Source organism: Macaca fascicularis, chromosome 3, assembly GCF_037993035.2.
Source record: "Macaca fascicularis isolate 582-1 chromosome 3, T2T-MFA8v1.1".
NCBI classification, from domain to species: domain Eukaryota; kingdom Metazoa; phylum Chordata; class Mammalia; order Primates; family Cercopithecidae; genus Macaca; species Macaca fascicularis.
This window is the reverse complement of record NC_088377.1, coordinates 47,842,955-47,855,918: the sequence shown is the minus strand read 5'-3', so window position 1 is coordinate 47,855,918 and position 12,964 is coordinate 47,842,955. Positions and strand designations below refer to the sequence as shown.

At 49.4% G+C, this 12,964-nt stretch overlaps 1 protein-coding gene across 1 annotated transcript in view; it reads right to left on the bottom strand.

Moving 5' to 3' along the window:
• Positions 1-12,964, bottom strand: part of MYH16 (myosin heavy chain 16) — a 74,214-nt gene that overhangs the window by 45,406 nt on the left and 15,844 nt on the right. The window contains exons 9-18 of the mRNA NM_001431098.1: positions 11,291-11,394; positions 9,556-9,694; positions 8,621-8,889; positions 6,859-7,029; positions 5,561-5,740; positions 3,732-3,858; positions 2,897-2,955; positions 1,986-2,073; positions 1,486-1,603; positions 175-295 (exon numbers count right to left, since the gene is read on the bottom strand). Of these exons, the coding sequence (NP_001418027.1) occupies positions 175-295; positions 1,486-1,603; positions 1,986-2,073; positions 2,897-2,955; positions 3,732-3,858; positions 5,561-5,740; positions 6,859-7,029; positions 8,621-8,889; positions 9,556-9,694; positions 11,291-11,394 (1,376 nt within the window). The remainder of the gene's footprint in view (positions 1-174; positions 296-1,485; positions 1,604-1,985; positions 2,074-2,896; positions 2,956-3,731; positions 3,859-5,560; positions 5,741-6,858; positions 7,030-8,620; positions 8,890-9,555; positions 9,695-11,290; positions 11,395-12,964) is intronic.

The window sequence follows — 12,964 nt, the reverse complement described above, 5'->3', positions numbered from 1 at the left end:
GAGACTTGCATGATCAACCCTGATTTTTCAGGAAACTGATGCTCTCAGCAACTGGCAGACTTGCCCAAAGCAGGCCATTGGTCAGTGACCAGGTGGAATCCATACCCCAAAGCCCACCTTCTTGGGAAAAGGCTGAGGGAGGTGTGTAGAGGGAGACCGCCCACCAGACCCTACCTTGGTGTGTCCAATTTTGTATTCGTTTGCATCCAGGTCAATGGCTGCAAGAAGCAGCTCTGAGGCCTTTTTGTTGTCCACGAACCCCTGGGGAATCACGTTGGGGTTCAGCACTTGGTACCTGGCAGGACAGAGATGATTGACAGTCATCACTGTGCCCAAGCCTACAGCACATAAAACATGTTCATGCGGTTATCTGCTGGTCTTTGGGATGGACTTTGGACAGGCACTAGACTTGTTTGACAGATGCGTGAGGCAGAGAGATGAGATCAATAGGAGGCTCTGGAATAAGGGCTCTAGCTTGGGAGTGGACATTGGTGTGGGTTGGGGGTATAGGGAGAAGCTATTTCTAGAAATGAAGACACCAAAATCCCTTCCTGATAGAGGCTGAAGTTGAGAAAAGGGCATTGACTCAGATATCAGAAAACAGCTTTTATAAAAAATTTATTTTTTATTTATTTATTTTTTATCCTGACCTGTGAGCAGCCCTCTTTGTGATCTTGGACACAAAAGTCCCCAACTGGGGACTTCAGAGGGGCTTGGATAAGGTGACCTCTAGTGACTTTTCCTGATCCATCAATCTGTGGTCTTATGTTCTAGGAAGTCAGAGAAGGTAGAAGAAGATCATTTCTAAGGTGGAGGTATTAGTTACCCAGTGTTCCTCCAGAAGCCCTGAGGTAAGAATTCAAGTGCAAGTAGTTTACCTGGAAAGTGGCAGAGTGGGGAATGGGCAGAAAGCCAATGAAAAGCACGTTATGGAGGCAGTTAGCACAACAAGCAACCAAAGCTTAATGGTGCTTGGGATCACTGGGAGCCACAGCGTGAGTATTTACACCAAGGAAATGGGCAGACACTAGCAATTAGGGCTTCTTTTTTTGGACCTGGGAGCCCTTGTTAAACATTTACCAACACACTGCTATCTGAGCACATGTGTGGAAAATGTCTCAGACTTAGCTACCTGAAGGGTGAGGGAGCTGAGGTATTTATACACCAGCTCTCCTCAGTCACTGATTGAGGGCTCCTTCCAGGGAGGCATTAATTCCCAGGACAGCTTGCCAAGGAGGGGTAAAGAAGCATCCAGCAGCCAAGAAATGCAAGGGCTGGCAGTTGAAATTTGGGCCAGCATCTATGGCCATACCTCCCTGAACATACCCAATCTCATCTGAAATTTGGGCCAGTGTGTACTAAGGTAGTGACTGACAGTGAGGTGGTATTGACAGAGCACCATTGTGTCTGCTGCAGTGGGATGTGACTTATCAGTTGGTCAACTCCTGGGCATCTAAGCCTTGCACTGAGGGAGATATCACTCACCTCTGTTTGAACTCCGGGTACTGCAGCCTGTTTGGGAAGCCCTTCCTGCAGATTCGGATGCCTTCCAGGACACCATTGCAAGCTAGCTGGTGCATGATCAGGTGGGCATCCACCACACCTGCCAAGGGGGAGGGTGCAAGATGGAGAATCCCTCCTCTGGGGTGGGACAGGCCAGTCCTGGCCACTCAAGGAAGCTGAACTGAGCATCTGTGCCATCATCCCCAGGCTTCTCCTGTCACTGTCCTGGAGGCCCCAGGTCCCCCACCATTTGACCAATGCCCAAAAGCTCCCCTGAGTTTGATTTCTAGCTGGTTGGGCACTATTCTGCTTTATAAAGCAGCTAGAATATGATTCTTGGATGACCCATTGTTGAGATTTCTCTCTGAGCCTTGTTTTGCCCCCATCAGCCTTGGTGATGAAAGGTGGACTTAATTTGGAATGAAAACTAACTTCATAGAACCTCAGGACTTCCAGCAAGGAGCCGTGACCCCACAACATACCCGATTGCTTAAACTCATTGGGGACAATACAGCGGACAAAATGGGGTGCGGTGCTATGGAGGGTGGTCATCAGCTTGTTCAGCTGCTCCTGGGGTTGGAGGACAGAGAACGAGTGAGTGAAACTCTGCATTGATGTTGCAGGACATCTGCACCCAGGAGAGGTATTTTATTTAGAATTTATTCACTTAAAACTGAATTAAAACTCAGCCATATGTGGTTAGTGGCTACCATATTGGGCAGTGCAGAAGAGAACGGTTCATCATTGCAGAGAGTGCCGTTGGGCAGCACCTCTCTCAAGGTCCAATGACTTGCTCAAGGGGCCGTGGTTTGTAAGAAGTGGGGCCCCTCCAGATTAAGAGCGGGTTCATTGTAGAATCTCAGTACCAGGAGGAACTGTAGGGTCTATGTGGGCAAAGCCCTGTCCACTGTTAACTTCCCTAATGGATGCTCCCTCCTCTTCTGCTTGGATATCTCCAATGAGGTGGCCTACTCTGCCTTGGAACAGCCTGATTCTTGAAAAGTGTTGACATCTTGCTTTGTGCAACATCTCTTTGTAGACTGCACTTTGGAAGGTAATGCCCAAACTTCATGGAAGTTGTAGCCAGCCTAAGACCTGCCAGCCATCTCTAGGACACAAGATCTTGGGCATTGCTATCTCGCGTGGTCACACGGCACAAATCCCTTTACTCTCCAGGTTTAAATCCAAAAATGATATAGTTGGACTGGGCCTTCTGTAAAGCTCTCTTCTGCCCAATGGTCCTTTGATTCTGTGGCCTCTTCAGAAGGAAACAGACCCCTCCAGGTAAAGAGGTGATCATAGACAGAGAAGTGAAATCAGGCTGCCCCGGGTCATGAAGCAGCAGCCAGACCACCCAAGATTGAAAGGGAGGGTTGGGGGCACCCCTGCTTACCCTGTAGAAGTTGGAGACTGTCATGAAGGAGGAGCCTCTCTTCTGCTTCTTGCTTCCGGCTGAGGAAGGGACAAGCACGTTTCACGTCAGTACCCAGTGTGGAGAAAGGCAGCCTCATTAAGCACGCTGCACCTAAGCACACCCATTCTTTGGATTCAAAACGGCTTATCTTGGGGCTGGATAAGGGGGACCCTCACATGAGGAAAATGAGATCTACCAGGGAGTGGTCAAATGGGCTGGCTACAGCGTAATTGTCAAAAGAGCTGCTGTGCTCCTTGGGAGGGTGCAGCCTTTTGTGATTTCTGGTGCAAGGTGACAAATTGCTCCCATTGCCTGGGGAAGAAGAAGCACCCATAGACCACGGGAGAAGGTGCACTTTGGTGGTGAGACCAGGGAGACTGGTGTTTCTGGCCCCACTAATTGGCAACCCTATGGGGCAGCATCCACCAGGGCATTCCTCTATGAGCTCCATGACCTCTATTGGATGGGAGGCAGGGCTGAGCTTGGCATTTGCTTCTGACAAGGGAGAGGGAAACAGGAAAGAAACACAGAACATCTGGGTGTCAACTTTTCCAAAGCAGTATCCATCCACCTAGAGGCGAGATGTGCCCAGCAATCAGGTCAGTCATTGGAAGCTCCCAGGTTGCCTCTACATGCCTCTTTTGCAGTATCATCCATGGCCTATCTCAGCCACTTTTCATTCATTCATTCATTGGTTCACTCTCTCACTCATTCCGCCGGAGTTGAATCAGAGAGTTTTGGTTCCTTCTTTCCATTTTGGCCACAAAATGGCATCAGCACAGGGAGACTGGACACAAGAAGGGGTCAGCCCTACCTGCAGCCTCCTCTTCTTTGAAGAGAAGGGCCAGGATTGCCACAGTCGATTTCTGGAACAAGCCCACCACTGTTTCATTCAGGGGGTCTTTGTTCTTCTCCAGCCAGCCTGTGATGTTATATCCCACCTGGAGAGGGCAAACACGAGTGCATAACTTTGAGGTCCAGCCTCCCCCTTTCAGGTGCCACAGCTAGAGCCCCTCTTACAGCTCTCTCCCGTTCTCAGCTCCCAGGACCAAATTTCACTCCCATGTCCTGGGGCTCCAGTTCTTGTCCTGATAACTTGCCTTGTGTCCTGGGATGCCCCTGAAGCCCCATCTGAGTTGGAGGCTCCATCATCTGCCTTCTTGGGCGTTTGCAGTTTGCCCATCTAGGATACCCCAACTCTGAGCTTTGCACATAAACCCAGACTCCCCTGCTACTCTCTCCTGGACTGTGTGACCTTCTCTTGCACAGCTTACTCTGCTGGCCACACTGACCCTCCCTGACCCTTGGGTCTTTTTCTGCCTAGTGGTTTGCTGTCAGTGACTGACCGTGGCTGTAGAATCGTGAGCTACATGAAGAAATCTCTTCGCTTGGAAGCATGCAGACCCTCTTGAAACACTGTAGGGTCTCTTCTTGCTAGGGGAGCATGCACATTCTCTTATACCACTGTAGGGTCATTGGCTGGTGGAAAGGGGGCTCCATCCATCCAGCACTGGGGACTGCATATATCCAGGTAATTGGACATCCACTAATTTCTGCTTCCCATCTTGCCACATGGTCCCCACTGCAAGGGTAAGGAGGAAGGAGTCTTTCAGGTCCTTCCATTGAGCACAGAGAAGTGAGGTAAGTAGAGGAGATGCCAGAACTTCTGGGCTTGCCATCTCCTGTGCAGCACAAAGACATTTGTCATCTCTGTGCCTTATTTTAGGGCCTTCTTGGAAATGCACAGGTCCCACTTGACTTTGAATGTTCCATTGCTATAAATAAGGAACTCTTCTCAGTTCAGTGTGGGAAGAGGGGATGGAGAGCTGCAATTTGGTCCCAAGCCTGCTGTTTGCTCCAAGTATCGGCCAAATCCATTTTACAAGCAATTGGCATTACGGTTATGGTTGATGGTATCATAAAACCTTGGCCCTGATGCCCAATGCCATCATGACTTTCCCGACAGCTCCGTCTTAAGGCTGCTGTTTCGTGGCAGTCAAGCCCATGGAGGCTCAGCAACCTCTGTGGGTAACAGGAACATTGGCACTTACAGCGATAATAAAATCCCGAGGAAACCAAATGCATTCTCATAAGCTGGCAGGACGAATGTCACCTCCCCTATTAATTATGCAAATGCAACCTGAGTCCTGGCTGCACTTAATTTCCCCACTTCCCAAGGATTAAGTTTGTCACGAGTGAAAAAACCACTCTATAAATGTCACCTTGTTGGTTTGGTGGCTACAAGCTGTCAGATAGCCAAGTTATCAGTTGGGAGTAATTAATGGGCTTGTGGAATTTTTTTGTTGTTTATTCTTTTTTGTTCTTTTTGCAAGTATTGTCATTTCTGGCCAAGACTGAACTTCAGCTGTCAAACCAAGGGCCCGGACAAGTCTGATGGGCCTGGGCAGGGTGTGGCCTGGACAGGTCTGATAGCTGCTCCCCAATGGATATCTCCTTTAGAGAAGTGATGAGGAGGTGTGAGCGGCACTCATTTCAATTGGCTGATCACCCTGTTATACCATGGTTGTGCTAGTGGAAGCGGGACGTGTCTGGAGAGGTATGTCAGCATGTACCTACAATAGTGGCAGTGATGGCAGCCAGCTGGGACCTGAAACACAGAGGGACCCTGAGGCCAGTACTCACGGTGCCTGCGTAGTGAACGAGCTCGAAGTGGGCCTCGGGCCCCTTGCCCTTGCCCCCCTTGGGCTTCAGGAAGTTGCTGGACTTGCCCAGGTGATTGTCATACAGGGCTGCCTTGAACGTGGCATCGGTGGCTTTGGGGAAGACACACTGTTCCTCCAAGATGGAGAAGATGCCCATGGGCTGGGAGGGAAGGGAACAGGGTGATGTTAGAGGAGGTTGCAGGTCCCAAAAGAGGTCAAACTGGCACTGAGCCCAGGGCCAGTGTAGAGATGCATCAGACACCCACGTGGCCATCCAGGAAGCAGGACTCTGTGCAGTGACATCTGGAAACAGTGCCTGGTGACATCTGGGAACAGTGCCTGGTGCTCTGTGGCCTTGTCATTAAACACCATGACCATTAAGACTTGAAAGAGGCTGAATTCATCGAGTCCAACAGAAGGGAAGACTGAGATCTGAAGGGACCAGATAGCTTCCCAAATGCTAATCCCACTAAACAGTGGCCCCTGGCAAGCTTGGCCTTCTGAAAAATGGGGACGTCAGTGCCACCTGTGCTCTTTGCTTTTGTTTTTTTTATTTAATTTATTTGTTTTGAGACAGAGTCTCGCTCTGTCACCCAGGCTGGAGTGCAGTGGCGCGAGCTCGGCTCACTGCAACCTCCGCCTCCAGGTTCAAGTGATTCTCCTGCCTCAGCCGCCCAAGTAGCTGGGATTATAGGTACCCACCACCACACCCAGCTAATTTTTGTATTAGAGATGAGGTTTTACCATGTTGGCCAGGCTGGTCTCAAAACTCCTGACCTCAGGTGATCCACCTGCCTTGGCCTCCCAAAGTGCTGGGATTACAGGCATGAACCACCATGCCTGGCCACAATACACATTCTTGAAGGGGACTATTTGCTGAGACCTTCCATGGATGTGGTTATAGGCGAAACTATTGTATTGCCTGGGTCAGAGCCTGACTCTGCCACTCACAGGTTGTGGGACCTTGGACAAGCGAGTTCCCTTCTCTGTGCCTCAATGTTCCCATCTGTGAAATGGGTGTAATGAAAGTATCCCCTCCCCCACATACAATAGGTTGTGATGATCCAGTGAATGGTGGCATACAATAGCCCAATGAACAGTAGTCATTGCAGTCACTTCAGTACCCATTTTGCAGATGGGGAGCTAGAGGTCATACCAAGGAAGGTCATCAGTGGTGTCACTGACTTCCCTGAAGCCAAGTGCCACCTCCCTGCATGCGCCAGTGACATCCCTTGGCCCTGGCCTCTCTCCAAGCCCCTCCTTTGAGAAGCAAGTCACCTTTTCCAGGAGGTCGATGCAGGCCTGCAGGTCGAGGCCAAAGTCGATGAAGACCCACTCGATGCCTTCCCTCTTGTACTCCTCCTGCTCCAGCACGAACATGTGGTGGTTGAAGAACTGCTGCAGCTTCTCGTTGGTGAAGTTGATGCACAGCTGCTCAAAGCTGTTGAACTGTGGTGGCAGGAGGGCAGAAAGAGGGGTGTCAGCACAGGCACAGAGAGAGCCTCTCCTAGGATTGAATGAAGTGACCAAAAGCAACACAAAACTTTGCAGAGGGCCCACTAGTGTCAGGCACTGCCCTAAGTGCCTAACAATGGCCATTTAGCACCGTATGAGAAGCAGCTCTCTGTTCCCTCTTCTACAGAGGCACAAAGTGGTTTAACACATGCCTCCGGCCACACAGTATGATGTTCAGACCCAAAATCCAGGCAACCAGACTTCAGCCCTGGATGGTAGACAGGTAGATGGTAAAACCCTGTCTCTACTAAAAATACAAAATTAGCTGAGCATGGTTGCACATGCCTTTAACCCCAGCTACTCGGAAGGCTGAGGCGGGAGAATCACTTGCACCCAGGAGGCGGAGGTTGCAGTGGGCTGAGATGGCTCCACTGTACTCTAGCCTGGGCAAAAAGTGTGAAGCTCTGTCTCAAAAACAAAACAAAACAAAACAAAAAACACAAATAAAAATAAAAAAAGAGATGAGGTCTCACCCTGTTGCCCAGGCTGGTCTCAAACTCCTGGGCTCAAGTGATCCTCCCACCTCTGCCTCCCAAAGTGCTGGGATTACAGACATGAGCCACTGCATGCGGCCCCAGTCTGAATAGAAATCATTGAAGAAAGAACCATTTTCTTTCCAGGGATGGAAATCACTCGAAATGCTCTATGGATCTGAACCCCGTATGCCTGAGGGCAGTTTGTCTTTTTCTCTGTAGTTTTTCTCCTCCTCATCTGTAAGATGAAGGAGTTTAAGGGGTGATATGGTTTGGCTCTATGTCCCCACCCAAATCTCATCTCGAATTGTAATCCCCACATTGGATCATAGGGTCAGATTTCCCTCATGCTGTTCTCGTGATAGCAAGGGAGTTCTCATGAGATCTGATGGTTTAAAAGTATTTTGCACCTCCTGCCTTGCTCTCTCTCTCCTGCCACCATGTAAGACGTGTCTGCTTCCGCTTTGCCTTTCACCGTGATTGTAAGTTTCCTGAGGCCTCCGCAGCCATGCAGAACTGTGAGTCAATTAAGCCTCCCTTCTTTATAAATTACCCAGTCTCAGGTAGTTTTTTATAGCAGTTTGAAAATGGACTAATAAAAGGGGTTTACAAGCTTTTTTTTTTTTTTTTTTAATGTGGTGAGCTGATAAATCAGCTCTTCTTAAAAACCAAACCCCTGATTTATAGTGTTTGCCAATTTCCATGGTGTAAATATTCAAGCCATGGCTAATTTCAGGCTATCAACATGATGTCAACTGGCTCACAGAATTCCTGAAAATAACACAATCTTGTTAGCCAGTACAGGCTGGCTTCAGCACACCACTCATCCCATCCTTAAAGTTCACACCATTCTTTATGACTTGGAACCATACAAATGAAGCTGGAAATTTCTGGAGTCCAAAAGTCAGAGATCCAGTGGCAAACCGAGATTGGTCTGCCCCAGGTCCAAGGTGAGAAACAAGAGAACTTTATAACTTATACAAGCAAAAAAGTAGCTTACATAAGGAGGACAGCCACCCCAAAGCAAAAACCAAATGCAAGGCCAGGCCCACCTCAAAGATCTCAAAGCCAGCGATGTCCAGCACTCCAATGAAGAACTGCCTCTGCATCTTGGTGTCCAAGGTCTTGTTAATCCTGGCCACCAGCCACTTGAACATCTTGTCGTAGACAGCCTTGCCCAGAGCCCCAATGGAGTTTTGGCACTGTTCCATGTTCTGACCTTTTTGCACAAACTCATTGCCGACTTTGACCCGGGGCCTGGTGATGCCCTTCTGCAGTTCACCAGAGTTGAGACCCATGAGATGGGCGACTTTGTCAGCCACTGAGTAGAGATGGAAAAATCAGGTGAGTGCAAGGAAGATGTTGCCATGTCCAGGAGAAACCTGGCAACATCTCTTGTGGTTCAGGGATGGGGAGAAAGGCAGGGTGGAGGAGATCCCATTTTGCCAATGAGAAAACAAAGACGTGGTAGTTTCTACACTTGCTCAAGGTCAGGTGGCAGCTGGGCAAGGTGGCTTATGCCTGTGATTCCAGCACTTTGGGTGGTTAAGGTAGGAGTTTGAGACCAGCCTGGGCAATATAGCAAGACCCCTTTCTACAAACAGAAAAAAAATCAGCCAGGTGTGGTGGCATGCACCTGTAGTCCCAGCTACTGAGGAGGTTGAAGCAGGAGGATCATTTGAGCCTAAAAGGTTGAGACTGCAGTGAGCCACAATTGCGTGACTGCACCTCTGCACTCCCACCTAGGCAACAAACCGAGACCTTGTCTCAAAAAATAAATACAAATTAAAACAACAACAACAACACGAAACCAAAATCACGTCTTGACTCTCAATTGTGCCTTTCTGAAAATATCAATGTCTGAACATACATGGTTTGCAGCCACATAGAGCTGGCATATCCCTGAAATGGTCACAAAGCCCTGGAAAGCAGGGAACTCCCCACACTGGCCACCTTGTCTCTGAGCAGCCCCAGCCCCAGCACCCACCCTCAGTGGTGTCCACTTCAGCTTGCTCCTCTCTGGGCTTCTGCTTGAACTTCATGTTCCCAAAGTGCATGATACCTCCCGTCAGCTTATACACGGCCATCTTCTCCTCGGCACTGAAGCCCAGCACATCAAAGGCTTCCTGCAAAGCAACAGAGAGATGAAGTCACGTGATCCCTGGCCTCTCATTCTACATAGTGGAGGCCATGCCAAAGGGCCACTGTGGCAAGGCATGGACGCTGGAATTGGACATCCCCTGAACAGGGAGAGTTCTGTTTTCCTCCAAGGGGCCCAGATCAGATGTTCTGCAATATAGTCATTTTATTTATTTACAATAACCTCTCTGGCTTCTGTTTCATCATCTGCAAGATGGTGATGATAAGGATAGATCAGAATGATGTGACAACGTTTAGTCCAGTGCTTGGCACATAGTAAGTGCTCAAGAAAGGGAGGTATTATTATTGTTATTTTATTTTATTTTTTGAGATTGGGTCTTACCTTTTTGCCCAGAGTAGGGTACAGTGGCACGATCATGGTTCACTGCAGCCTAGAACTCCTGGGCTCAAGTGATCCTCCCACTTTAGCTTCCTGAGTACCTGGGATAACAGGTGCGTGCCACCACACCTGGCTAATTTTATTTATTTATTTATTTATTTATTTATTTATTTATTTATAGATGGAGTCCTCCCTCTGTTGCCCAGGCTGGAGTGCAGTGGCACAATCTCTGCTCCCTGCAACTTCCACCTCCTGGGTTCAAGTGATTCTCCTTCCTCAGCCTCCCAAGTGGCTGAGATTACAGGCATGCAGCACCACGCCTGGCTAATTTTTTGAACTTTTAGTACAGACGGGGTTTCACCATGTTGGTCAGGCTGGTCTTGAACTCCTGACCTCAAGTGATCCCCCTGTCTTGGCCTCCCAAAATGCTGGGATTACAGCTGTGAGTCACCATGCCTGGCCAGTTATTTTATTTTATTTTTTTGAGATAGAGTCTTACTTTGTTGCCCAGGCTAGAGTGTGGTGGCATGATCATGGCTTATTGCAGCCTAGAACTCCTGGGCTCAAGTGATCCTCCCACTTTAGCCTCCTGAGTAGCTGGTTATCATAACAGGTGCGTGCCACCACACCCAGCTAATTTTAAATTGTTTTTTTGCAGAGACGGGGTCTTACTATGTTGCCCAGGCTGGTCTCAAACTCCTGGACTCAAGCAATCCTCCTGCCTCAGCCTTCCAAAGCACTGGGATTAAAGGTGTAAGCCACCGTGCCTGGCACTATTATTATTGTTAAGGCTTCATGCCAGGTACTAGGTGACGGGAAGGCAAAGATAAATCAGGAATTGATTCTGTTGTCCAAGAGGAGAGAGAACCTAGTACACAAATAATCCTAACAGGAGTCATGAGTGCTGAGTGTCGTAAGAGGAGCCAGAGGGTATGGTGGGGACCGGAAGAATGACAGAGTCACTTCTAGCTGGGCTGGGGAGGAGGAAAAGTTGCATGGGGTTGATGGCCCCTGAAATCCCCACGGAATTCTAGTTCGACTCTGCAAAGAGAAACTCAGCTTGCTAAAATGGGCTTGGAATAAAACGCTGACTGCAACCCCAGAAATCTCCAGGGAAGATCTGGGCAGCTGTCTGGCAACTCTAAGTGGGCTCCTGTCCCCACCGCCACCCCGATCTAGTGGCCATGCACGCAGAGTCCCAAGCCTTCTCCCCGTCCTGTTCCAGCTCTGCCTGCCCACTCACGTCTGTGATCTGCAGCTCCTCCTTGTCGTCCATGTTGTCCACCGTGGTGACGCCTTGGCTGACCCAATGGTATTCCTTAGGGTTGGGGACCAGCAGCAAACTCTCTGCCAAGAGCAGCAAAGCAGGTTAACCAATGGCAGACATGCAGTTTTCTTCTCTGCCATCTCTAACCTCTCCTCCCTTCCTCCCTCCCTCTCTCCATCCCTTCTTCCTTTCCTTCCTCTCTCTCTCTCTTTCTCTCTGTCTGTCTTTCAACAGGGTCTGGCTCTGTCACCCAGGCTAGAGTGTGGTGGCACAATCATAGCTCACTGCAGCCTTGAATTCCTGGGCTTAAGTGACCTGCCTGCCTCAGCCTCCTGAGTAGCTGAGACCACAGGTACCACCACACCTGGCTAATTTTTGTTATTTATTTATAAAAAAATTTTTTTTTGAGACGGAGTCTCGTTCTGTCACCAGGCTGGAGTATGGTGGAGCAATCTCGGCCCACTGCAACCTCTGCCTCTCGGGTTCAAGCGATTCTCGTGCCTCAGTCTCCTAAGTAGCTGGGATTACAGGTGCGCACCACCACACCTAGCTAGTTTTTGTATTTTTAGTAGAGATGGGGTTTCACCATGTCGGCCAGGCTGGTTTTGAACTCCTGACCTCAGGTGATTTGCCTGCCTTGGCCTCCCAAAGTACTGAGATTACAGGTGTGAGCCATTTTTTATTTTTTGTAGAGACAGGGTCTTGCTGTGTTGCCCAGGCTGGTCTCAAACTCCTGGGCTCAAGCGATCCTCCTGCCTTCGCCTCCCAAAGTGTTGGGATTACCGACATGAGCCACTGCACCTGGCTGAAAATTGCATTTTTATGTGAAGTCTCCCAATCTCAAAATGCTGTTAATTTAAAAGTATACTTTGTCCAAACAAATAAAGCCCACCTATGGGTGGGGACTGGTACTCAATGCCCTTATTTCTGGCTGGGTTAGGAGGTGTGTGTGTGTGTGTAAGACTGAGTCTTCATCCCTCCTCCCACTTTATGTCTGGGGAGGTCTGCCGTGGACCATTGAGCATGTTGGCACCTGCACAAGGGCATCCAGTTGAGTGGGTGAGTGTCCTCCACTCTCTGAGCTGTGTGCCTGGTGTATGCTGTGTCTGCCAAGAGGAGAGCCTGTTGGGACTGTGCATGCAAGCACTGGCAGAGCCCATCGTGGTCTTGGGCTGATCCCCGTGCTGCTGCCCGAGCACCAGGCTCAGAGGCAGCAGGTTGCAGACACAAACGGTTTAAAGCCTCACATCTCCTGTTTATATCCCAGATTTTGCAGGTACTCAAAGCTTCATCTGTGAAATGGGCCCACAGTGGTCCTCATCTGGCTACTATGAGGATGCAATGCGATGTGCAAATAGAACTTGGAGAAAGTTCCCTGTAACCCATTCACATGACTTTCTTTGTTTGTTTTTGAGATGGAGTCTTGCTCTGTTGCCCAGGCTGGAGTGCAATGGAGTGATCTTGGCTCACTGCAACCTCCTCCTCCCAGGTTCAACCAGTTCTCCTGCGTCAGCCTCCTGAGTAGCTGGGATTACAGGCACCTGCCATCATGCCCGGCTAATTTTTTTTGTATTTTTGTAGAGACGGGGTTTCACCATGTTGGCCAGGCTGGTCCTGAACTCCTGACCTCAGGTGATCCACCTGCCTCTG